General features: G+C 46.2%; 1 protein-coding gene across 1 annotated transcript in view; it reads left to right on the forward strand.

Annotated features, from left to right (window-relative positions):
* The window catches only part of Farp1 (FERM, ARH/RhoGEF and pleckstrin domain protein 1), a 233,550-nt gene that overhangs the window by 31,688 nt on the left and 174,615 nt on the right, over positions 1 to 27,247 (forward strand). Inside the window, exon 2 of the mRNA XM_042682639.1 lies at positions 16,922 to 17,115. Coding sequence (XP_042538573.1) covers positions 16,945 to 17,115 — 171 coding nt within the window. The 5' untranslated portion in view covers positions 16,922 to 16,944. The remainder of the gene's footprint in view (positions 1 to 16,921; positions 17,116 to 27,247) is intronic.

The following is a 27,247-nucleotide window of genomic DNA, read 5'->3' on the forward strand; positions in this document are numbered from 1 at the left end:
CAGGTCACTCACATGTGAACTGGTTCAGTTGGAGCAAAAGATGGACAAACCACTGAGCCGAGACTCCACAAGAGGATTGCTGCTGCTCTGTTCTTGTTCCTATTGAATCGATGCTTGGGTGCTAAGTCTGAAATGTCCTTAATCTCAGATAGGGAGTCCCACAAACATTAGAGCACCATGAACATTTAGGCTCCCTTTGCAGAAGAGTGACCAACTTAAGCCATTAAAGGCATGGGACTCCACACAACAGAACTGGGATTACTCTGTGGTTTCCCCTTCCCACTCATGGGTCCGGGATTCCTGGCTGGCTGCCATTGGAGTCTGCTGACTTCCCCTGGATTGTACCTTCTCCTGAATGACTCCTGCTATGTGTCTTGGAGAGGTCCCTACCTCCTGACTTCAGATGTGCTTCCATTTCACCCTGAATCTCAGATCTTCTCAAAGTAAGATTGGGTAGTGTGGCTCACACCTGTACTCCCTAGTTACTCATGGAACAGATAAGGGGAGGATCGTGGTTCTTTGCCAGCTCAAGCTGGCAGAGAGTTGGGTGTGATGGTAAACACTTATCCCTGCTACAGTCTGAATACAAGGAAGCATAAATAAGAGGGTGGAAGTTCAGAAACACCTGGGCAAATAGTGAGACCCTATTTCAAAATAAACCAGTTTCAAAAAAGGTTTGGAGGCACAACTCAAGCTGTAGAGCACCTGCCTGCATAGCATGTATGAAACCCTGAGTTCAAATCTCTAGTCCCACAAACCGGAGAAGTGAAACGATACAAATTGTTGTTGCTAAAAGAAAGCAGATGTTCATTCACCCTTGCTAGTTCCTAGTTGGGGTGGTATAAGTAAGACTATCAACCAAGAATAAGTATCCAATTTCTGAATGCTCTTCTTGGGTATTAATTACTTATTACTTCCTTCTCTGATTGTAACAAACAAAATGGGTACTTTCTCACAGTTCCTCAGAGAATTCTAGTTTAAGTCCTACTTTCCCATAGTAGTTACTTAGTGTTTTTGCATTGCTTTAGTAGGGGTTTCATTAAGTTATTATGGGGAGAGAGGAGGTATAACTTTTTTTTTCGTTGGTTGTGGGGCTTGAACTCAAGACCTGGACACTGTCCCCTGAGCTCTTCTGCTCAAGGCTAGTGATCTACCACTTTGAGCTACAATGCCACATCAGGTTTTCTAGTGGTTCATTGGAGATAAGAGTCTCAGACTTTCCTGCCTGGGCTGCCTTTGAATCACGATCCGCAGATCTCAGTCTCCTGAGTAGCTAGGATTATAGACATGAGCCACCAGTACTCAGCGTAACTTTCTTTTTAAATGTTTGCTTCAACTTGTTTTTCTTGGGCTCAAGTATAATGAGTGTGGAATATAACTTTAAAAAAGATTCAAATTATTATTATTATTATTTTTTTTTTTTTTGTCGGTCGTGGGGCTTGAACTCTGGGCCTGGGCGCTGTCCCTCAGCTCTTCAGCTCAAGGCGAGTGCTCTACCACTTGAGCTACAGCGCCACTTCCGGTTTTCTGGTGGTTTATTGGAGATAGGAGTCTCACAGTCTCTCCTGCCCGGGCTGGCTTTGAACCGCGATCCTCAGATCTCAGCCTCCTGAGTAGCTAGGATTACAGGCGTGAGCCACCAGCGCCCGGCTGATTCAAATTATTTTTATAAGGGTGATGTACAAAGGAGTTACAGTTACATAAGTAAATTCCCCCCCTGGTTGTCCTGGGGCTTGAACTCGGACTGAGTGCTGTCCCTGAGCCTCTTTGTGCTCAAGGCTAGCACTCTACCACTTGAGCTTTTTCTGTGATTAGCTGCAGATAAGAGTCTCACGGACTTTCCTGTCCTGATCCTCAGATCTCAGCCTTCTGAGTAGCCAAGATTATAGACGTGAGCCACTGGCACCTAGCTCTTTTTTTTTTGGATCATTTATATGAAAATTTGGAAAGGAGTTTCTTAGGCTTATTTATTTATATAGATATGGGGGGAAAGAAAACCCCAGAATTACTTTCTTTCCTATTTATTTATATAGATGGGGGGAAAGAAAATTCCAGAATTATTTTCTTTCCTTCTATTGGTCAACTCATGTTGCCTGTAACCCATTATAAATTCTTTTAATTTTCTTACTGGTGGTTTTGATTTTACATTTTCTTTGGAGTTTTAAGGAGTGTGTGTGTGTGTGTGTGTGTGTGTGTGTGTGTGTGTGTGTGTGTGTGTGTGTGTGTGTGTGTGTGTGTGTATTTGTTTCTGTACTGGGGTTGACCTCAGGACCGGGCATTCTTCCTTAGTCTTTTTTCTCAAGACTGGCACTCTGCCACTTGGAACTTTCATCTTCATGTCTGTCTTTTTGCTGGTTAATTAGCCATGAGTCTCATGGGTTGATTTAGAACTTCAGTACTCACATCACAGCTAGGATTACAGGTGTGAGCTACCAGCTCAGGCCAATTCTTAGTTGACAGGTATAGGATTCTGTCCAGCAGATGTGACTTTGCCCTTGACTTCATTCTGGTTAAGCTTGCCCTTCCTCAAGGAATGGCTTACTAAGCAGGATTGATCACTGGTGCATGTAAAATTTGCCTGCTACGTGTTGGAGTCCCAGGGACGCAGCTGGCAGCTGAACTAGCAGCACAGGCTTAGGCTTTAGAACAGGGAGGTGAGCCTAGGATCCAGTCACACCTTCTTCTTTTCCTTTCTTTCCCCTTCCCCTCCTCTCCCTTCCCTTCCTCCCTCCCTCTTCCTTCCTTCCCTCTTTCCCCTCCTCTCCTTTTGCCTGGTTTAATCTCTCTAGGGTTTTCTTCTGTGTACAAAGAACTCTTCTGGTGCCTTCTGGCTGTTGTGTGGCATTATATTGAATAATTCACATAAGTGCTTTGGGTGTGCACTTGCTGGGGTGGGCAGAGCACTTTGTGGGAAGCTGGCATGATTTGAATGGAAATCTTGTAGCTCATCAGTTATAGAAATAGAAAATGCTGGGCTTTGATGTTTCATTTCCCACTGTGACTTGTCCTTCTGGGGAGGAAGTGATCTGGAATCTGTCCTCAGCCCCACGTCATAGAGCCTTTCCCTTTCTCCACTAGGAGTTCAGGCTGAAGTGTAGGGTGTGTGTGTGTGTGTGTGTGTGTGTGTGTGTGTGTGTGTGTGTGTGTGTGTGTGCTTGTGTGCTTGTGTGCTTCAGTACAGCTGTGTGAGCTGTGGGAACTGGTTGGCTGTGGGAGAAGGGTTTTCCTTGTTCCCAGCGCTTGTTTTGGTTGGCCTGGCCTGTGTCCCTCTGTTTTAAAGCCATCCAGTTTTGAAGTCTTGAAGGGTTTTGATTTGGTCTATGCATAGCACCTTAAGTCTAACCCAGACTTGAGTGGGAGTGGGGCCTTGTACAGTGTTGTCCAGGCCGGTGAGGGCTCCAGGGAAGGTCAGGGTTGCGGGGGAGGAACTGGCCATCTCCTGTCTTGTACAGTGCTCCCCTGTGGCCCTGAACTTCCTTGTCAAGGAAAGGGACAAAGGCTTTCAAAAGTTGAAAAGTATAAACGCTACGCCTTACTCTTTACAAATAGATCATAGTCATTCAGGAAATGCTTTGAGTATCTGTTGGGTTTTCCTCTTTGGCATCTTTAGCAGTTTACCTGGGTGATACAAGCTTGATTGGCACCTGATGCTAGAGGAGGGGGGTGACATGCACAGTGCAGGATCTTGGGGGTGGGGTTCGGGGGGATGGGGAGGAGATCAGGGTCCTGCACTGAAATCCTGGCCAAGGTCCCTGGTTAAAGTCCAGCCCTTGGGCCTCGGCCTGTCTGCATTTCTTCCTGGGTCTTCTACTACCAGCCAGGTGACTGTGGACAAACCGACTGAATCTCTTGTGCCTCGGTTTTCTCATCTGTAAGAAGGGCTTAGTTGTGGTGGCCATTAAGGAAAGGTGTGAGTCACAATATCATACAATGCTACACCCGTATATACACATGCACACTCAATACATGCATACATACTTGCACACACAGGTACACAATAACCTATGCACACATATAAACACTCATACGCATGCATGTATTACAGTGCGACACAAGTGCACATATATGTATGCACACATAACCATACACATAACCACACAAAACGTTCCCTACATTCTATGAATGAGAAGTCCGGGATCCAGAAAAGACTTAAAATGTACAGCGCATTCAGAAGGTCAAAAGTCAGAATTGTTGCCTGTAATCTTAGCTACTCAGGATGCTGAGATGAGAGGATCATGGCTGGGAGCCAGCCCAGGCAGGAAAGCCTGGGACACTCTAATCTTCAATCAAGCACCGCCCCCCCCCCCCCCCAAAAAAAAAAAAAGCTATGGCTCAAATTGAAGAGCATTATCCTTGAGCAACAGCTCCCAGGTCACGAGTTCAAGCTCCTGGACTTGTGTGTTTGAGCCTACGTGCATGTGCACGGACAGACAGACAGAATCAGGATTGTCTGATCCAGGCTGGATTCTGTCTGTGTCTGATCCAGGCTGGATTCTGTCTGTGTCATGTTCAGCAACTACTGTTTGGTGACATCTCATCTTTTCCCCTCCTTGCGGCCACCACGGCCACGACGTGCTGTTCAAAAATGAACATTAGGGACTGGGAAGGTGGCTCAGTGGTAGCCTGCTTGCCTAGCATGCATGAAGCCCTGGGTTCAATTCCTCAGCACCACATAAACAGAAAAAGCTGGAAGTAGTACTGTGGTTCAAGTGGTAGAATGCCAGCCTTGAGCAAAAGAAGCTCAGGGACAGTGCCCAGCCCCTGAGATCCAGCCCCAGGACTGGCGGGGAGGGGGGGGGGGGGAGAAAAGGACATTATTGTTTAAACAGGTGTGTCCACCAGGCTGGTGTCTCACCATTGTCGTCACTTCACGCGGATTTGACGTTTTTGTTTCTGACTTGTTGCCTTGACATTTCACTGCTGTGGTTACTTCAGTCTCCAGGAAGGCAGTCCACCCTCTCCACTTCCACAGTGTTCCCTTGTGTCATTGGGATCATGATACTATTGTATAGATGATTTCCTTGAATGATTTTGGAACTGTTGGAGAATTTCATATTTTATTTATTTATGGTGATTGAATCCGGGGCCTTGCATGTGCTAGGCAAGTGCTCTACCACCCAGCCACATCTCCAGCCCTAGCAGCCTGTGCTTTACTGGCTTAATAGAGATCCCTTTCCCTTTTCTCACCCTGAAACTCGTTTGTAATTCAGCGCATTTTGAGCTTTAGAAGATGTCTTCTTCTTTCTTAAAGTTGTATAGAGCAACATGGAAGCTCCAGAAACAGATGTCAGTGGTAGGTTAGATAGGATCCATGCTACATTTCGATTTGGCATTGATTTCTTAAGCATTGTTTCCAGAGTATTGTGAACCTCTGTAGAGAATCACAGAGGGAAAGAGCGCGTTTTATTTATTTTATTGATGAAAATAGCCTGATTAAATAAGGAAGCTATGCAGACTTGACTTGGAAACAGACGTTGCTTTGTGATTTATTAAAGAAAACACTTAAAACTGTTGTGTGTTTTTAAGGCAGAGTCTCATTATGTAGCTGGCAGGCTTGTGCCTGTAATTTAAAAAGCAAAAGCAAGCCCAGCATGTCCATTGTCTTCCCATTTCTCCCAGCCTACCCCTCCCCTGGCCTCAAGTTACCTGGTCCCGTTTTTCACACGTTCATTTACTTTTAGGACTATTTGCCCACCATTCATCTCTGTTTTTTTTCTGCCCTTCCTCTTGACCTCTGCTCCTCCTTTCTAAACCTCTCAGCTTCATGGTAGTTCCAAGGAGTTGGATCATTATAATCTTCTCCTGCACATACCCTACTTTAGTTAATATACTTGTGTGTGTGTTTGTGTGTGTGTGTGTGTGTGTATGCATATGGCCCTGTATATGTTTACATATCTATTTACAATTTAGCTCAACCTACCCCATATGAGAGAAAACACATGCCCTTTGTCTCTCGGAGCCAGACTTACTTCACTTAACATAATTTTTTCCAGGTGCATCTATTTCCCTGCAGATGGTATAAACTACATAATTTCACCTTTTTTTTTTTTTGTCAATTGTGGGGCTTGAACTCAGGGCCTGGTCACTGTCTGTGAGCTCTTTTGCTCAAGGCTAGTGCTACCACTACCACTTTGACCCACAGTGCCACTTTCAGTTTTCTGAGTGGTTTATTGGAGATAAGAGTCTCATGGACTTTCCTGCCCAGGCTGGCTTTGAACCGCGATCCTCAGATCTCAGCCTCCTGAGTAGCTAGGATTACCGGCGTGAGCCACTGGCGCCCGGCTTCTTGTCTTAAAGAGGGCAGTGTCTCATTCACCGTCTGATGAATGCTCTGGCTGCCCCGGTGAGCTTGTTACTCAGTCCTTTCACTTCCCTACCATGAGCACAGCTCCTGGGCCACGGCGCTACCTCCCAAATTCCACTGAACACCCAGATGGCTTTGTTCCCTGCATCGGGTCACCTACTATCAAGGATGCGTTCATGTGTGGTTTCCTCAGTGATGTGGCAGCCTTGTTTTCTGAGAGTTCAAAACTCATGGGCTACCTCTGGTTGTCTTCAGCAGCCATGACTGAGCGCCTGTCTTCTCTTGCCTGGATAGATTGATCACACACCCTTCTCTATAAAGACAAGCAGATGGTGCGGTGTGGCTTCTTCTTGTCCTGTAAAGTGCTAAGTATAGTTGCTGAAACATTGAGTAAGCCATCGTAAATGTCTGGTAAGGGCGATCTCAATCACTGTGACACTTGAGTGATAGTACACTCTCACGCTGTGTTTGTTGTTCCTGGAGCTGTTGGGGAAGCAAATCCAGCAGTCAACTGCCTCTTTATTATGGGTCAGGCAGGCAGAAGTTAGCTTTCCCACAGCTATTTGGACAGGCTGACCAGTGTCAATTAGAAAGCCTTTCTTTGGTGGCTGGATGAGCATGTGTTGTCCGACAGATGTGCCTTGTGTTCATCACAGGGACATTGTGGGCTGCTGCGGGGCTGGCAGCTTGGCCTTTTCCCTAGAAGAAAAACTTGTGCATGCAATGATGACATAGATTTGGGAGGACTTTGGAGAACCAAGGCGGCCTGTGGCAGGGGAGGGAGTGGACGCCCTGTGGCTTGCAGATGTTCTCAACGCTTGGGTCCTGGATCCTGCCCAGCAACTCAGACATCTCTTGGACCAGTGTAGGAGGTGTAGAATTATACTTGCAGGAACTGCAGAGCCCTCCCTGGCCCTTGGCACTTACCGTCTCCCTGCCAAGGGCAGGAAGAGGAGAAGGGTCTGGAAAGCATGTGAAATATAAGCTAAATGCAAGCGAGGATTGGGAAGGGAACATCTCAGGGACAGGCAGACCAGTAGCATGACTAGCTAGGAAACTGGTGCATTTTACTTGGAACTGGTTAAACTCAGGTTTTGAATTTTTGGAAAAGGATGTGATTTAAATAAGACTTTTGGCTTTTTTTCTTTTTCTTTTGCAGAGAGTAGAGGTAGCAAAACCCAAGTAGGACTTTTGAAATAACATCTGTGAAAATGATGGAAAGGAAGACGTGCCTTAGCTATAGTGTTGTAGTGTTTTCCTTGAACTACTTCCCAGACATTTGTTGGGAGTACTTAAGATCGCCTATTTAATTAAACAAAAGTCATTTTCAATATTTTTATGAAAAAGATAGCAAGGGAATCATTCTGGTTTGGTTTTTCCAGCTTGTCAAACCACTTGCTCTTTGCAGGAGGTTAAGTGAATGTCTTGGTCTCTGGTGATCAAACAGCCCAGCTGTTCCTCCAGCTGCTCCTCCCTGTGATATGTCTGTGTGACCCAGACCAGTTACCTGTGGTTTTAGCCTGTGGCTCCCAGATTTTTTTTGGACGTAAACAAGTCTGTAAGCACTGAGCTGGTCTTGAACTTTCCAAGACCCCTAGCCAGTTCCTATGCAAAGCCCAGCTCTGCTGCCTCTGTGCTTCCTGCACCTCTGCTTTGTCCCCACCCCTTCTTGCTCCCCAGGGGCCAGGAAGACAAGGTGGCTTTGTCCCAGGGCAGCTTCTAGTGTCCAAGAGCAAACAGCCTGACAGAGCTGTTGCTTGATTGCACCCCCTTTTTTCTGTGCTCCTGGGTATCTGACTGACTTGCCCTTGGTCCCCACAAAAATCTCTCTCTCTCTCTCTCTCTCTCTCTCTCACACACACACACATACACACGCAAGTTTTGCTCTCAGTATGTGATTCAGAGAAGGACTTTTTTTTGGTTGGTCGTGGGGCTTGAACTCTGGGCCTGGGCACTGTCCCTCAGCTCTTCAGCTCAAGGCGAGTGCTCTACCACTTGAGCTACAGCACCACTTCCATCAGAGAAGGACTTTTTAAAGATGTTTTTTATTGTAAAAGTAGTGTACAGAGGGGTTACAGTTACATAAGTAGGGTACATTTCCTACCTCCTCCTTTGTTTTTCCCCTACCATCCCTTCCCTCCCCACTAGAGAAGGACTTTGGGGGGTCCCAGCTTCAGTCCTTGAAGCTTCCTGCTAGTCTACCTCTCAGGCTTCTCTTTGAGTAACAACTTTTTTTTTATTGAGATTAAGTGATTACATAAATTTCACAGTTTTGTGGCAAAGTGATAGTTATCACAAGCACATTTTAACCTTCACAATGCAAATTGTCATGATCTTGATCTGCAAAGCTTAGGAACTCTACAAACTTTCACAATACAATTATTTCTTCCAAATCAGGTGATTTGTACATTTCTGTCCTTTTGCTTAGTAGTGCCAGCTGTTCCCTCTTTCCCTCTCCTTCCCTCCCTCCCATCGCTGCCCTTGAGTTGCTTAGTTCACTTTCATCAATGTCCAGTGCAGCTGATGGGCCTCTCTGCTGTATTTTTTTCACCCATTTTCCTCTGATTCTGTGCCCTCCTCCTAGATTCCCACAGATGTGCACGTGTATACACCATATTATGGGGTCAAGAACATAGAGTCATCTGGAAACTATATGACACGTTAAGAAGAGGTCCTTTGTTTCTTGAGTCCTGTTTACTTTGTCATATCTCATTGCATTTTGAATCTTTTTTTTTTTGGGGGGGGGTCCGGTTGTGGGGCCTGAACTCTGGGCCTGGGCACTGTCCCTCAGCTCTTCAGCTCAAGGCTAGCACTCTACCACTCGAGCCACAGTTCCATTTCTGGCTTTTTCTGCTTATGTGGTGCTAAGGAATCGAACCCAGGGCCTCATGCATGCAAGGCAAGCGCTCTACCACTGAGCCACATTCCCAGCGTTTTGAATCTTGAATAACAACTTTCTTAACTAGGAATCTGTAAGTAGCTTACATTTACAACAGGGGAAAAGGGGATGAAGAAATCTTGACAAAGTTTCTCTTTGTTAACCTGTTACTGGGCCTTGAACTCAGGGCCTGAGTACTGTCCCTGAGCTTTTGTGCAATCATCATTTGAGCCATACCTCCAGCTTTTCAGTGGTTAGTTGGAGATAAGAGTCTCACGGACTCTCTTCCCTTCCTGGTCTGGCTTTGAACCATGATCCTCAGATCCAAGCCTCCTGAGTAGCTAGGATTACAGGCATGAGCCACTGGTGCCTGGTGACTCTAACAGTTTTAGTGGGGTGTTCTTTATGTATTGGAACTCTGACCATCTTTCAGTGTAAATTTTAGTTGTCTTTTTTAGTAAGTCTAGAACTATATGGTTATTACCACAATGTAGTTCCAGGATATTTCTTTTGCTCACAGAAGATCCAGTACTTTCTTCTGTTTCCTGCCAACCCTTACTCCTTCTCTAGCATAGATAACCAGTTTTCAGGCTTCTTGTGACCTACGGCTGTGGGTGTGTTTGTGTATCATGTGCATAAGCCATTCAGTCTTTGCTTTATGACCGTATGCTGTGTTGCCCTTTGTTCTTCTACTTTGTGAAATGTTTTTGAGATCCTTCATGACGTAATTTTCTTGGTGTTGAACTGTTCTCCCTTATATGGAATTTGAACCCAGGACCTTACACTTGCTAGACAAGTGTTCTGCTTAACCTACACTTCTGCTAAATGTACATTTGCTGACTTTGGCAGTATAGGAGTTTGAACTGAGAGCCTCGTGCTCTACCTCTTGAGCTATGCCTGCCAGTCCCTTTGTAGTGTGTATGTCATGCTTTGTATCCACATCTATCAGTTGATGAACGTTTGGATGTTTGTATTTGGTGGTGAACGTCTGTATAGTGAATGTGCACAGTGGTTTTCATTTGGCTTGTGGAAATAACCTAGGAATGAGAGGGCTGGGCAGTTAGGGGGAGGAATTGCTGCATTCTATACTCAATTTATGATTACTATTTCTTTAATCCTCCTACCTCCACTTCCCAAGTGGTTGGGATTACAGGCATGTGTTACCATCTCTGGCTGTTCTTGAAACTTAGAAAATGTTTTCCAAACATCCAGCAGTGTTCGAAAGTTCTGGATTTTTCAAATTTATTTTTATTATTAAGGTGATATATAGAGGGGGTACAGTTATAGGTCAAGTGATGAGTACATTTCTTTTTGAACAGTGTCACCTCTTCCCTTGTTTTCTTCCAATATTTTCCCTACTGAACACCCTTCCCGCCCAAGTATTTTTCACATTCTTGATAACACTTATTATTGTCTGTCTTTTTTTTTTGTCATTATATTGGATGCGAAATCTATCACTGTAGATTTAATGGGTAAGGATCTATACATATATATGTGTTATACACACATGCACACACATATGCACACACACATACACATGCATGCTAATTCACCATCCATACAACTCTGAAGACAAATGCTTTTTTTTTTTTTTTGGTCAGTTGTGGGGCTTGAACTAAGGACCTGGCCACTCTCCCTGAGCTCTTCTGCTCAAGGCTAGTGCTCTACCACTTTGATCCACAGCATCACTTGGTTTTCTGGTGGTTAATTGGAGATAAGAGTCTCATGAACTTTCTTGCTTGGGCTGGCTTTGAACCTCAATCCTCGTATCTCAGCCTCCTAAGTAGCTAGGATTACAGGTGTAAGCTACCAGTGCCCAGCCAAACTCTTTACTATCAATAAATTCACAAAATTGCAGTTTATGTACACCACAACATTCACACTTTTCCTTACCAAGGTTTTAGTTACTTTCCTCTCTCCCTACCTCCCTCCCTGTTTGCCCACTCCTTCCTTCCCTCCTTCATTTCCCTCCTGTCTCCTCTTTCTTTTCCTCTCACTCTCCTTCTTTTCTTTTTTATTAGCTTACATTAGATTATGAGAGAGGAAATTGCATTGTTACATTTCTATACCTGTTTACATTGTATTGCAATAAATCTCACCCCTTTCTTCCTTCCCATTTCTCCCTTGGCAAAATAATTGCACAGATTTCATTGTTTTGTTTTCAGAGCCTTCTTTCCTTTGGGAATTCAACCCAGAGCCTCCTTCCTTCTAGACAGCCACTGGGCCACTGAGCCACATCACCAACTCTAGTTTTGTTGTTTCTTTGTTTTCATGTGTTGCAGTATTTTTACAGTTTTGCAATTATTTTAGTCTTCCTCTTGTAATATACATGGGATTAAAGTTTATGAATAACTGGTTTTCACTGTTTCACTTACCACCTAGTGTCTTGAAGTTCATCCTTTAGTTGTGTCTTCTAGAAGGTCTTGAATAATGTTTCTTTTGATTCCTACCTATGGAAAACCAGTTGGCCATTTATATTTGAGTGGAACTTTGTTTTGATTATTTCTTTGAGCACATTTGTGACCTTTAATCCTGGGATTTAGCTCTGGGGAATCAACCTTTTGCTCAGGTGTCTAAATAATTTCTTCTGTTTTTTTTTTTTTTTTTTTTTTTTTTTTGCCTGTCCTAGGTCTTGAACTCTGGGCCTGGGGCCTGTCCTGGATTCTTTTGCTCAAGGCTAGCGCTCTCTTGAGCCACAGCACCACTTACAACTTTTTCTGTGAGTTTTTTGGAGATCAGAGTCTCATTGACTTTCCTGTCCAGGCTGGATTTGAACCACAATCCTTAGATCTCAGCTCCCTGAGTAGCTTGGATTACAGGCGTGAGCCACTGCAGCCTGTCTATCCTTTTCATTTCGCTTTCCCCTCAAATGCTCCAAAGTTCACCAGTCCATGCTTGCTCTTGGTGGCCTCTCTTGACCTGTGTTTCTATGAAGCTGGTTAAAGATCTTCTATCACATGCCCAACACCACCAGTGCTTTAGATGTGGGATTTTCTTGACATTTGGAAGATTTGCATTTATGATGAGACAATTTGGGGGAGGCCCAAGTCCACATGAAGGTTGTTTCTGTTTCCTGGTCCCCTCACGCGCATAGCTTGAAGATGATCTTACATGGTATTCTTAGTAGGCCTGTAATTACTCTGTCACAGGAAGACAGGTGTGGCATTTTCCACTTGTGACTTCATGGTGGTACTCAGAAAGGTTTGGAGCTGGGAGCAGTCCTTCCTTCCTCCTTCCCCTCTCCTTGCCCCTCCCCCCATTACAGATGTCTCTAGTCTCCCCAGAAATGGGGTTTGCATTTTTGTGAGTGTTCCTTCTTGCTTTGGGGTGAATTCCAAGAGGAAGTCTTTGAGCTGGGATATTTTGACAGGACAACGCTACTTTTTTCTTAATCTTTGCCAAATAAAAATCTTGTTGCTGTGTTGTTGCTATGACATGTTTGGAAGTAACTTTTCAAGTAGATCTAAAGAATCCAGTCTTGCAAACTGCTTCTTACATTTAATCCTGTCATGCTCCTGTTGGGAGGACTTGGCCAAGTCCTCCCGGAATGCAGGGTCAGAGGAAGTGAACGGAAGGCACAGGCCACAGAGCCTGGGCGAGCATTTATACCCAGAAGACAGCACTGTACGCGGGCTTACCAGTTTAATGTCAGTCAGCAACCGTGGTTGTCCATTTATGACTTGCCTGCGTTCCTCTGCTGTTTCCTCGCATTCTTCGGATGCTTAACCCCAAACTTGGGGCTGGACTTATGTTTGAGTTAAACAGAGCTTTCCACATACCAGCAATAGTCCATATGCAAGTAAGAGAACAAGAAGAGAGCGTTGACAACAGCCTTTCTGGAGATCTCAACCCCAGAAGTAGGAATGATACAGGCATGGAGTCCCTGGAGAACTATAGAGGAGGAGGTGAAGGCACCGAATCCCAGCCGATCTCTAACTCTGTGAGATATTGGAGCAGTGGTGTTTCCTAAGTGATGCTTGCCTCTTCCCTTCCCTAGGGGAGGATGCATGTATTTAGACCATGGTGGTGCTGGTGTGGCAGTGGTGGTGGTGGTGGTGGTGGTGGTAGTGGTGGTGGTGATAGTGATGGCGGTGGTAGTGGTAGTGTGGTGTGGTGATGGTGGTAGTTGTAATGTGGTGTGGTGGTGATGGTGGTGGTAGTAGTATGGTGTGGTGGTGGTGTAGCAGTGGTAGTAGTGGTGGTAGTGGTGATGGTGGCGTAGTGGTAATGTGGTATGGTGGTGATGGTGGTGGTGTGGCAATGGTGGTAGTGGTAGTAGTGGTGGTGGTGGTGTGGTAGTGGTAGTGGTGGTAGTGGTAGTGGTGGTAGTGGTAATGTGGTGTGGTAGTAATGTGATGTGGTGATGGTGGTAGTGTGGCATTGGTGATGGTGGTAATGGTAATGTGGTGTGGTGGTGATGGTGGTGGTGTGGTAATGGTGGTAGTGGTAGTAGTGGTGGTGGTAGTGTGGTAGTGGTAGTGGTGGTAGTGGTAATGTGGTGTGGTGGTAATGTGATGTGGTGATGGTGGTAGTGTGGCATTGGTGATGGTGGTAGTGGTAATGTGGTGTGGTAGTGATGGTGGTGGTGTGGTAATGGTGGTAGTGGTAGTAGTGGTGGTGGTAGTGTGGTAGTGGTAATGTGGTGTGGTGGTAATGTGATGTGGTGATGGTGGTAGTGTGGCATTGGTGATGGTGGTAGTGGTAATGTTGGTGTGGTGGTGGTGGTGTGGTGGCAGTGTCACAGATGTCTGAGGAGTCTCAGTCTCTGGTGAGGTGGCCTCAGGCCACCATGTGTCTCTGATGTTGGGGGTTTACTGGAGAAGATGCTAGATGTTTCCATGAGGAAGTTACTAGAAAATTCTGGGGACCAGACTAGTTAAGACAAGGAATACAATGAGTTGGGTGAGAAAATCCTACCAATTGAGACTAAAAAAGGGGGCCTGAGAGCCTGGCTGGCGGCTCCTGAAGAGCGGAGGTGACGTTTCAGGGATGTGAGACAGTGCTTGAGTCCATACCTCACAGTAGCCCTGTGGTGTCCGTGGCTCTGTACCTCACGGTGGCCCCATGACGGCCCAGTGTCCCTATGGCGGTCCTTACATGGCTGTCTTTGTCTCTCAGTGCCTCTGGGTCCTTCTCCCTTCCTTCTGTCCTCTGATTTTTCCACGCATGCTCACCACTCGGTGTGCCTGTCGTTCTTAGCGTTCTCTACTTACCCCTGCTTAGTTTACTTGTATAAACGAGGCAGACCCTGAACCCTGAGCCCAGGTCCACCTCACCTCCCTGACCATGCCCCCCTTCCTCCCTGTCTGCCCTCACTTGAAGCTTTGTGGTCTTTCTGTACTCTCTTAAAACCAGCAATTTACAACACTGTCAATTTCAACAATTTCCACGCTGTCACCTCGCGCATGGATGGTTGCACGTGCTTTGAAGCTGGGCACCACCTCTCTCCTCTCTCCTTCCGTAGTGTGTATCCCCTTGAGCTTCACGCTTCTCCGTTGTGTTATTTTCCTGCTCATAGACTGTTAATGGCCAGGCAATAGGGCCCCTCTCACACACCCGGCCTGATTTCAGTCTGTGTTTGTTGTTAGTGTTGTTTAATTTTTTGTCAGCTGTGGGGTCTGAACTCAGAGCCTATGCGCTGTCCCTCAGCTCTTCAGTTCAAGGTGAGCGCTCTACCATTTTGAACCAGAGCTCCACTTCTAGTTTTCTAGTGGTTTATTGGAGATAAGAGTCTCATAGAATTTCTTACCCTGACTGGCTTTGAATTACGATCCTCAGATCTCAGCCTCCTGAGTAGCTAGGACTATAGGTACGAACCCTTAGCCCGGCTGAAATGTACTTTAACTTCCCCCTTTCCACTGGCCCTCATTTCTGTCTCGCACTGTGTCTGCTGCCCCACTGTGTAGCCTTGTCCCGCGCGGCCTTGACCTGCGTGCTTCCCTTTCAAACTGAGTTCAGTTCCTCCTCCTCCTCCTCCTTCTCCTCCTCCTCCTCCTCCTCTTCCTCCTCCATGATGGACACTTCTTCCCTTTTTATGCCCCCTTCTAACCTTGTCATCTCATGTGGACTGCTCATTCCTTAGTGCTCTGAGAACCCGCATTCTGCAGCAGTCTGGGGGACCTGCACTAGCTGATTAGTTAGTGTGGTCTTTAAGCAGCTGATATTGAGTTCCACTCTGAGCTGGGTATTGTGCCTCGGTTGGTGCTGTGGTACAAAGAATGTCCAGTACCGGGGCCTCCTGGTAAACAGCTGGGTGTGTGTGGACTTGGCCATCATGGGGTAGCTTTGAGGGAGCCATGAGCACAAAGGGGACAGCAGTGTCTGAGCTCTGGTCCCAGTGTGGATATGGTGTTCTAAATGTATTTAGCTAATAACAGGATTTGATGTCAAGGACTTGCACTTGGTTAGGGTGTTGTTCTACCATTTGAGCCATGCCTCTAGACATGCTTTTTGCTGGTTATTTTGGAGATGGTGTGGCCTCTTGGACTTTTCTGCACAGGCTGGCCTGAAACTGGAGTTCCTCTGGATCTCAACCTTCTGAGAAGAGAGGATTACTGGTGTGAGCCACCCAGTTCAGGATGTGGCATGTGAACTGAGGTTTTAGGCTGTGTTAGAAGCTTCTAGGTGAAGAGAAAGGACATGGTGAGCCAGGGAGCACCTTGCATGTGAAGATCTAGAGCCAGGTGCTGGGAGGAGAGGCAAAGGACCAGGAAGCACTGGGCAGCAGTGAGCGGAGAAGGTTGTTTTGGTGTTAGGAGCATTCTAGTATGTCCAGTGGGGTAGTGGGAAAGTAGACCCATTGGGGTGTGTGTGGATGGGAAGGGAGGGAAGAAATGGATTGGGACGTTATTGAAATAGAAACCAACGCTAGAAATGGAGAGGGAAGCCCTAGCTTTCATTGTCCACATCAGATTACAAGCTGGAGAGACGTAGCATGTGTTTATCTAGTTATCTCTATATGCTTAGTGTATGCCTGTGTTCCTACAAGGTAATTAATGGATGTTAATGATAGGGCCTAGGCACCATTTATCATCTTCCCACCAGACTCAGTCTTTGCCATCCTCCATGCAAAAGGTAGAGCCTAGCTTAGAATAATCAGAATACAGATGCAGAATAATCCCTGTGGAATACGTATGAACAATGACATGCCATGCCGTATGAACAATGACATGCCGACTGTGAAAGTGGACAAGGATAAAATATGCAGTATCATGCAAAGTTATGCAAATGAAGAAAAGGTGCAAAATGATTTGCATGCCCAAAGGTGACATTGTAAACATAGGAGCTGGAGGCTGCCATCTGCAATTGCCGTAGGGGGCAGGGGATGGGCGCTCGGCACTCTTACTTGGGTACTTTCCCAAAAGAAGGAAGAGCAGCAGGAGCTCCTCAGTGAGCCAGGGCTGGTGACTGATGCCTGTAATCTTAGTTACTTGGGAAGTGCAGAGTGGAGGGATTGTGGTTTGAGGGCAGCCTGTGCAAAAAGTTCGCCAGACCATTAGAAAACCTGGGAATGAAGGTTGGTGTGAATCTGCTGTCCCAGCCACACAGGAGTCAGCAATAGAAGAACTGTGGTCCAGCTGCCTGGACAAAAAGCCAGACCCTGTTTGAAGAAGCAAAAAAGGCTGGGTTGTGGCATAGCAATAATGTACTTGCCTATAAATCGTGAGGTCCTGAGTTCAAATCCCTGTACTGCCCAAAAAAAGTTCTGATGTATTTTTCTTTCTCACTGCTTCCTGCAGATTTTATATAAGCTACTTTCATCATGGGAGAAATAGAGCAGAAGCCTACTCCCGGATCACGGCTGGGGGCCCCTGAGAATTCGGGGATCAGCACCTTGGAACGTGGACAGAAGCCACCCCCAACACCGTCAGGGAAGCTCATGTCCATCAAAATCCAGATGCTGGATGACACCCAGGAGGCATTTGAAGTTCCGGTAAGTTGGGGTATGTCTGGGAGCCTCCCAGTCGTGGTCCTTCCAGGGGCCTGAGGTACTCATGGGGCCATGGGATCTGCACCGTCTTCCCTTCTCCCTGTCTTCCTCCCTCATCAAGTGACACTCACCTGTTCTGAATCAAGTCGGTCGTGTTTCAGAACTGTGAGTGAACTGCTGTGTAGCAACATGAATGGCCTCGCCGGGGGAATTTTAATAGGCTCTATTTACACTAATATATGGAATTAATGTTTGTGCTTTATAGGTAATATATATCATGTATGTATGGTCTGTGTTAGATATACATATATGTACCATCCATTAGGTTTGAATGGGAAGAAAGATTGATCGTCTGGCTGTGTGGTGAGTATGTGTGTCTGTCTGTCAAAGCCAGGGACAGACTCGCAAGCACACCTGTTCTTGGAGTGCAGACATTATTCCAATCACTGGCTAGCGTGACTGAAATTTAATAGCCGGCATTATATTCAATGATAGTAGAAACCCATCATTTAATCGTTTATGGGATATGATTCAGTAAATTATATTTATTTCAAAAGAACATTGTTGGGAGAGTGTGAATTACGTGTCTCGGGGAAGGATAAAGCTGAGGTTAGCTATGTGCGGAACCACAGATTTCTTGTGCATTACAGACAACTTTTGAGTGTTTCTAATTTCCTACTAAGGACCTGGGGATGCCTTTGTGTTCTAGTGAACGCAGCCACTACTAATTTCTGGAAGTGTAAAATCAGTGAGCAAAGCACTCTGCCTCCTTTGAGAATTGGGCCAACCAGAATACATGCCTCCCTCCCCGCTCTCTACCCCAAGTTTTCTCTGCCTTGTCAGACTGGTCCGGTGAGGTATGGAGTTTCTTGGTTTCTTATTAGGTCAGTCATTTTAGGGATCTGGAGCCTAGTCACTAGCAGCAAGCAGTGCATTTTATGTATTTACTTATTTTAATGCCTGTCCTGAGGCTTGAACTTTGGGCCCAGGCGCTGTCCTTGAGCTTCTTTTTCTCAAGGCCAGTGCTCTACCACCTAAATCACAGCTCCCCTTCTGGCTTTTTTGGTAGTTTATTAGAGATGAAAAGTCTCACAGACTTTCCTGCCTGGACTGGCTTCAAACCTGTATCCTCAGATTTCAGCCTCCTGAGTAGCTAGGATTACAGGTGTGAGCCACCAACAGACCTGCCTTATTTTGATATCCTCAGCATCCAATGTAGCACCTTGGTGGATGGCTGATGCTGATGTTTGCTGACTGAATGTGAAGAACAAATTTATTTAATAAATAGAACTTGGAATCACTTAGTTTTTAATGTCTCCTCCTCTTCATATTTTATTTTTACTTTTCTAATTTGGTCAGAATGTTCTGTCTCAACCCATGGGCAACAGATGTGTTCCTGGCTTACTGTCAAGCCAGATACCAGCATTTCCATGGATGGAGCTGTTTTTTAAATCGCTGCTGTGGGCTCTTTAAGAGGAGTCTGGCCATCCCACAGCTGGAAGCCATCAGGCGGTTGTGATCCAGTCATTGCTCAGGGTTGGAGGAGAGTGGCTGAGGATTGCAGAGACCCAGTTTCCTATAATTGCTGTAAAATCCTACCCCACAACTTTTTGCTGTGATTTCATCAAGGCCAAGTGTGTCTGACCCTGGAAACAATCTTCCCTCCCGTGCTGGAAGAGCCTCAAGTGAGCAGATACTCGAGTGCAGAAGAGGCTCTAGGGAACAGCTCTGGAATTAGTTCCCCTGGGTGGTATTCTCTGAGTGCTGCCTTTCTCGGGGGATTGGGCTCAGGGTCTTTTCCTACCCCTTTTGTTTTAATATATAGAGATGCAGGACTGGATCTCTGTGCAGATTCCTTCAACGCTTCCTGGAGCACACAAAAATAAATCACACTCCCTCCAGTTGTTTCCTTCATTATTTGAGGCCTTTAGAAACATTATTATGAAAGAGGTTAACCTTTGGAAATGCCAGGGCAGTGAGTGCCAGGCTTTTCTAACCGTAGCGAGTGCCACCCACAAGCACCTTTCCTGGGTGAACTGGGCCAGTCTTTATAGGTTGGAAAGTTTAAACGCCACATTTATATGGGTTTGTGTGGGGTGTTATCTTTATGAGGAAGAGCAGGTCCCAGGCATTGGGAAGGGTTAATAAACCCATCTCCTGCCAGGCTTCTTTGGCAGGTGTTCACCCCACTGAGGTCTTAGATGTCCGGGCCTCATGACCCTGTGGTAAACAAACACTGTTCCACTGATGTTTGTAGAAGCAAATGGCGTCCTCCCCCCCCCCCCCCCCCCCCCCCCTTAGCTGTGCCACTGGAGGGGAGCAGAGGACATAAAGCAGAGCCGGCCTGGTGACAATGCTTGTGGAGATGCTTTGGGTGACAGGAAGTTGCTTCATATCTGTGGCAGGGTTGGCACTGGAGGGTAGTGGCAAGCAGTGGAGAGGGCCAACACCATAGGCACCAGGCACTTAGCCTCAGCCACAGCGACAGCAGGACATTATCCCTGGCCATTTTCTGGCCTGGTGTCTTGTCACTAAGCTGTCAAAGCTTGGACAGCCGGTGTTCTCTGCCGGCGGGTTCAGAATGGATGTTTTAGTTCAGGAAGCCTGGCAGAGATCGGGAGTCTTTGCTGATGGCTGCTTAGACCCTGTGTGGTTTTCAACCATAGCCTCATGTTTTATCAGCTGGTGCTAGAAAATTCTCTGATGTGTTTGCCTGCATCATGCGGCAGGTGGAACGGGAGCGCCGAGGGGGAAGGTCGCTCCTGTTCTTGTCCTGGTGGAGGCCTGAGCTCCTGGCTGGCCACAGTGAGCTTCCAGTTTTCCTAGGCTCACAGGAGTTGTGTGAGGGGCCTGGTGCCTTCCACTGAAAGAGCATAACAGATGTGGGAATCTGCAGGAAGAACTTTCTCTCCTCCTCGGGTCTGCTTTCAGGTGAGGCTGGTGTCGGGACCCAGCCCACAGCCCTTCCAATGATGGCTCTGCACACGGACTCTCTCTCCCATGAGCTTCTTGGCCTCCCTAGCTTGCTTTTCTTCTAGTTCTTATCATCTTTCCTCTAATTAGCCTTGGGATCTTGTCTCCAGTCTGCCTCTCACTTATGATTTCCTTCTCCTCCCTCATATCCAGACTCGGTTTCCTTATCTGTAAAATGAGGTGTTTGGTCCACATGGTATTAAAAAGCTTTTTCCCCTCCCTCTCCCTTTCGGTTTTTTGGGAAGTTGGGATCCTATCTATGTTGGTGTCCTTGTCATGAATATACACATACTTATATCTATCTATATCTATCTATATATCTATATAGATAGATATAGATAGATATTATTCATATGTATATAAATAAAAAATATTTATTTATTTTGGTGCCAATTCTAGGGCTTTAACTAAGGCATAGGCACTGTCCCTGAGCTTTTTTGCTCAAGGCTAGCCCTCTGTCACTTGAGCTACAGCTCTACTTCTAGCTTTTTGGTAGCTAATTAGAGATGTGTGGATTTTATGGATCTTCCTGCCTAGGCTGTCTTTGAACCACAATCCTCAGGTCTCAGCTTCCTGAGAAGCTAGGGTTATAGGCATAAGCCACAAATACCCAGCATGAATACTTTTTTTTTTTGGGTCCAGTCTTGGGGCCTGAGCTCTGGGCCTGGGTGCTGTCCCTCAGCTCTTCAGCTCAAGGCTATCGCTCTACCACTTGAGACACAGCACCACTTCCGGCTTTTTTCTTTTTTCTTATGTGGTGCTGAGGAATCGAACCCAGGGCCTCATGCATGCAAGGCAAGCGCTCTACCACTGAGCCACCTTCCCAGCCTGCATAAATACTTTTTTATGATGGCCTTTGGGAATTCCCCAGGTACACTGTAAGCTCCTCAGGGAGTTACTAATCTGAAAAGAAAGGCCCCTAAAATCTAATCAGACACAGGAGTTACTGTGTACCTACTAAGCGCTGAACGAACTACCTGCCGAGGATGAGCAGGGTGTGATTTCTAGCACTGAGAGTGGCGGTGAAGTATCTGGGCTGTTTGAAGGAGTATTGGGTACTGCTCCCAGCTCGGCAACCAGGGATGAACTCCGAACCCTTTGATGGCAGGAGATAGAGGACAGAAGGAAACCAGATATTTTCTTAGTAACACACTATTAATGGAAGATTCGGGTTCGTGCAAGTCAGAGAGGACCTCTGAATGGTATAGAAAAACGATTAGTTGCCTTGTCACAAGAGACAGACCACATAGGAATTTTTCGCTGGCGGCAAAATTGCCTGTGCTCCCCAAGACCTAATTAGGAGTGTCGTAAAGTCAGGTCTTAAATGATTAAACACGAGTTTCATTTTATTACCTTTTGAAATGAAACCGGCCTTTCATTTCAGTTCTCCACTGAGCCTGGGTGGGACATGAGTGGAGGCTCGTCCCTCCCTGAACTAGACGGGGGTGGGGGGGGGGGTGGGGGGGTGGGCTTGGGGGGGGGGGTGGGGGTGGAAAGCTGGCATCCTGCCCCTGAGCTCAGCAAAAGGGATGAAGCAAAAGGTTTCTTCTCAAAAGCCCGTTTCTCTTCTTTATGTTTCTTTTTTTAGTTTTCTCCTGGGACTGCATGAGCTGATGGCTTCAAGCCTGGCTTATATTTACTTGGCAACCTTGTCATTATGAAAACTTTTGCTTTCCTCCATCTTTGGTTTAAAACATTAAAAAAAAATGAATCTGTGTGTGTGTGTCCATGCACACACATGTGCATGTGTGTGTGTTGTTACTGGGCTTGAACTCAGGGCGTGGGTGCTGTCCCTTAACTTTTTTTTTTTTTTTTTGCCAGTGCTGAGGCTTGAACTCAGGGCCTGGGCACTGTCTCTGAGCTTTTGCTCAACGGTAGCTCTACCACCTGAGCCACAGTGCAACTTCTGGCTTTTTCTGAGTAGTTCATTGGAGATACCAGTCTCATGGAGGTGTGTCTCCTTTAGAACACCTGTACTCTGTTAGAGTGTGCTGCCTCTGCCTTTCTACTTATCTGTTTGTCTGCTTTGCTTACTTACTCAGTAAAGCTCTGCCAAGTTTTTTTTTTTTTTAAAGAGTTTCCTGCCTGGGTTGGCTTTGAACTATGATCCTCAGATCTCAGCCTCCTGAGTCGCTAGGATTACAGGTGTGAGCCACTGGCACTCGGCTCCCTTAGTTTTCTGTTCAAGGCTGATCCTCTACTACTGGAGCCACAGTTCCATTTCCAACTTTTTGGTGGTTAAAATTTGAGCTAAGAGTTTCATGGACTCTTTTTTTCTACCTGGGCAGACTTTGAACCATCATCCTCAGATACCAGCTTCCTGAGTAGGTGGGATTACTGGTGTGAGCTACCAGTGCTCTGCCTTTTCATGAATCATGTTCCCTTTTGTGTTGTCTCTTAGTTGGGTTAAGGAATGAGTGCTTCTGGTATGCCACCATGTTTGTTGTTTCCCCACTCCTGAAGAGGTGAAATGCCCAGGTTCCTACAGCGTGGGGAAGTAGATATGCACCGTGATGCCCTGTCCTGGCTATCCTACCAGCACTGTAACTGTGGCCAAGGAAGGTGTATACATCTCAGGGCTACGTTAGGCTGTTCATCCTCACACACACACTCTTCCTCACACAAAGGCTGCTGGTGGTAGAGGACAGACCTAAATGAATACAATTTAATTGGGCATTTGAAAGCTGAAGGAGGGTTGAGCACCCAGAGCACACCCAGCCTCAGACAGTGGGGAATTTCACATGTTCAGTGGGCTTTTAAAAAACAAGTTCATGTTTCTTTTTCCCTTATCAGTGTTGTTTTTGGCTCCTTCAGGCAGCTGAGTTTCTGGAACAGTATTGATGTCCACTTAGCTTTGCCCGGTCATTTCTGCATCTTATTTAACTCTGAGTGATAAATGGTGCTTGTCTGGGTCTAGTCTCCTGAGGTTAAATTGAAAGGGTTATTTTAATAGGGTAAAAAAATATGTGTGTGTATTTTTAAAAAAAAATTCATAAATCATTTCAGCTAAATCCTGTTAGCTTTCCTTCTTGGCGCCTTCGAAGCAAAGAGTCGAATTTGAATGTTGGTTTAGAAGGTCTTTGTGGGCCCTCTTCAACTTTAGTTACGACTCCTAAGATCAAAGGCACTAGTGTGCTCCACGATGGGCAGAGCAGTTCTTTAACAGCTGTTTGCTATTTTCTCTCTGAGAAAAAAAAAAAGTCACTCAATATACCTAATAAATGAAAAGACTCAAGTGTAATTAAAAATGTCCATATTCTGAAAAAAATAAAAACCATAGGAAATTTAAGAAGCTGAGGGCTTTTTTTCCCCTGCAAATGGAAATAATAAATTTTCTTAATTGGGTTGAAGAATAGACCGGGAAAGAGGGAACTTGGGGCCCCCTCAGCTTCAGGCTTCTTTGTTCCCCCCTGTGGGGCCGTGTGATTGTGTACCTTCACAACCACCTGCAGATATTAGGGCTCAGGGTGAGGCCCATGTGCAGTTGTGGTTGAGAAAATACCTTGCACTGCCCAGGAAAACCAGTCTTTTCGTTCTCCTTTTACCATGACTTCAGGTGTGTGTTTGTCCTGGAGCAGAGCTGAGGTTGGCTCTCGCTGTGGGGCTGGGGTGCCGGCCGATGGGAGGTACAAAGCCCACACCTGCGTCTGCTGGGCCCTAGTGCATTCTTCCTCCAGCTTTCCAGGGAAATCACATCCGAGATGAGCTGTCTTTGGCCGGTGGCTCTTCCCCTAAAGTGGACATGAGGCCCAGGCGGCTTTCCAAAGGCCTCTGGGATGAAGGCACAGACATTTCAGGGCTCACTGGGCTTCAGCCCCATCAGCTGTAAAATGGAGAGGGACAGTCTTCTAGGCAGAAATTTGTTATGTACAATTTAGGTGAGGTACAAGGATTATAACTGCATCAGTCAGGTAATGAGTACATGTCCTTTTAAATTGTACTCCTTTCTTTTTTATTGTTATCATGAAGGTGATGTGCGGAGGGGTTACAGTTATGTAACTCAAGTAAGAGTATATTTCTTTTTGGACAATATCACCCCTTCCCTCACTCTCTCCCAGTTTTTCCCTCCCGTCCCCACCCACAAGTTGTATAGTTCATTTTCAACATGGTATCTAGTGAGCACCACTGCTGCATTTGCTTATACTTTGTCCCTCCATTTCTGTGCCCCACCTTACCCCTCCCCCCCAAGATAGACAAATGAACAAACAAGACAGAAAGAAAACACAACAAAGGCTAAGCCTCTTGGTTTCATTTTCTGGAGTTCGTTTTGATAAATAGTATTTTATATGATCAGGCATTGTGCCTTTGTGTTCCTCCCCTAAGAGTTTCCTCCTCTGGTCTCACTGTGTGTGAAAGCCTAGGGTCGTGTATAATTTATCATGTTCCAGTGCATTTTAGATCTAGCTTCTGTGTATGAGAAAGCATGTGTGCCTTTTGTCTTTCTGAGTAGTGCAGAAACTTTACTTGCAGGTGGGGCCTGGGATTTCACGACCCCTAGGGCAGTGTGCTCAGTAGTGTGCCCTTTATGGTCCCATGTGAAGGAAATATTCATATTTTAATTGGAATGTACATATGCAATGTTGCATGAATACATCAGACCGGCTCTAAACCATTGCTGTGTTTTATCAGTCTTCTGACTTACTTTCTGTCTGGACATTTGATTTGGGCACGGTGGCTTTAACTCCCCCTTAAAGATATGGAACAAGTCACCGACTTTGAGGCTTTTCTTCTGCAGAATGGACATGTAGAAAGAACAATTGTAAAGGCCTCTACACTAAGACCTCCTTGGTCTCTGTTTCCTGATTGGGGTGATCAGGAAGTTAGACCAGATACCAACAGTGGAGCTCTATGGGTCTGGTTTTCTTTTTTGGAATGTGATCTTGGAAACGTGATAAGGCTACCCAAATATTGACCGACATGTGAGGCCTGGTGCTCCTGGTGATAAGAAAGACTGCTTTCTGTGGGCCAGCACTGCGCCATGGCTGCACGGACAGTCTCTGGGGGCAGTGGGGCCCATGGCCCAGGCTTCCTCCTGGCCAGTATCTTCCTTGAAGGACATGAAAGAGCCAGCTGGGAGGACAAGGCACTGCTTTTTTAAAAAAATTGTGGCTAGAGAACCTGTGTGGTGTGCAAGAGTAGCAACCATCAGCCTTGGGTAGTGAACTGACGTGGAGCAGATACATAGCTGGAGACCTGTTCTGTTATACTTCTTTGGGCCCCAACGAGCCATTTGGATGATACAGCACTTAGGTTTTACCTGTAACAGATGAGAGGTGCTCTTATGTGGAAGGATGTTTGGAGCTGAGCTGAGCCCAGCGATTGGAGTCCTTTGTAATGGTGGGATGTACACGGTGGTGAAAGACAAGGGCCAGGGCCGCTGCCCGCAGAGTTATAGGCAGAATACCAGGAAGCTGCTGACAGGTGGGAGGAAAAACCAGGAAATGGAATTCATGGGAGCAGGTGGATGGGGCAGGAAACAGCAGGGAGGGGGGACCCCACACAGTCCTTGGATGCTGGGTGGCTCAGTGATGCCCCCAGGACCAACTGACACAGGCTTTGAGTCTGTCTTTACTTAGCATGATAGAGCATTGCTAATGTTGCTAATGAAGAACATTGCTTTATTTATGTGCAAATACTGGGGCTTGAACTCTGATCTGTGTGCTGCGATCTATGTGCCGTGGCTTGGGATGACACTGCCCTATTTGAGCCATGCCTCCAGTTCTACTTTTTGCTAGCTAATTTTTCACAAGTGTCTCTGATTAGTTTGTCTAGACTGGATTCAAATGGTGATTCTCAGCTTCCGGAGAGGTGAGGATTACAGGCATGAGTCACGGCTACGCTCTGTGTATTGCATCACAAAGGAGGATGTGTGGCGCTGAAAGTTAACTTTGGAGATTTGTAGTGGTTATTATACACGTGGTATTCACAGGAAATGGCCCAGTAAAGTTTCTTTGGTCAGTTCCAACTTTTCCGTTTGATTTTAAAGACAAGGTTTCATTTTATAGGCCAGCCTGGAACTCCTAGTCTTCCTGCCTTCAACTCCCAAGTGCTGGGATTACGGGTATGCGCTACCCTACCTGGCTTGACTTTGCTTCATATTTATCCATTGCCCTCCAGTTTTCTCATTGCCCCCAGAAAACGCTCTGTTCAAGACCCATTAGATCCACCCAGTGTCTCCCAAGGATTTGGCTCACAAGTATTGGAAAGGAATGGAACTGTGAGGATCACAGCTCAGTGAGCTACTCAGGAGGCAGAGAGTGGAGAATCTCTGCTTAGAGCCAGCCCCAGCAAATGAATCATGCAATTTGCCCTAACATGAACTATAAAGTACCATCTTCCAATAGTCCATCAGTACTATGGATTCTGTGAGCAATCAGAACCCGAGTGTTTCAGTTACCTTTGATCAGGATATACAATATAACTAAATGTCTGCCGCCTTGACAAGTCATGCCAGAGAACATTTTTTTTTTTTTTTAGAGTTGTTAGGAAGTCATAAGAAGACCATTTCTCACGGTTCAAAGCCGAATCAGATTCTAGGGCTTCCCAACAATGATCATGAATTATCTCCCAGTGTGGGAGACAGCCCATACCTCCTGATCATCGTCCTTGCTGATGCCCACCATCCTCAGACCCCACCCAGCCCCACCCAGCCAGAGCCCAAGAGCAGCCAGCTTCACAGCTCACCCTGCAGCGGAACCTTGCACACATTGTCAGGACATCACTTAGAAGGTGACCAAGCTTCTGCCTCACAGAGATCATCAGGTCATGAGGCGGGGCCTCTCTCTAGCTTATACCCCGTCCTCTCCTGCTTCCCTTCTACCCCCACAAAACCACTGACGCTGCATCTTCAGTCCTGCTACCTGTGAGGCCTGCTTCACGTGACAAGTGCTGACAATATGCCTGGAAACCCTGTGGGACTTGGGACATGCACGCATCCATTCATGGACCATCTTGTTGGTAGGATTCAAAGGAGGAAGAAAAAGAACTGGTTTCCATGGTGATAGACAGCCTATGTTAAATAAAGAAGTTGAAACAAAACTTACTGTGAGCCACTTTCTCCTCCTTTCACTGGATTTCATTGTTCTCCTAAGGGCCTGCGTGACTTTCTTTATTAGACCTGGGAAGAGGGGAAGTGTGGCTTAGCTCAGGCTGACAGTGGCTT

Source organism: Dipodomys spectabilis, unplaced genomic scaffold (assembly GCF_019054845.1).
Source record: "Dipodomys spectabilis isolate Male_0828 unplaced genomic scaffold, ASM1905484v1 ptg000075l, whole genome shotgun sequence".
In the NCBI taxonomy this organism is placed as follows: Eukaryota; Metazoa; Chordata; class Mammalia; order Rodentia; family Heteromyidae; genus Dipodomys; species Dipodomys spectabilis.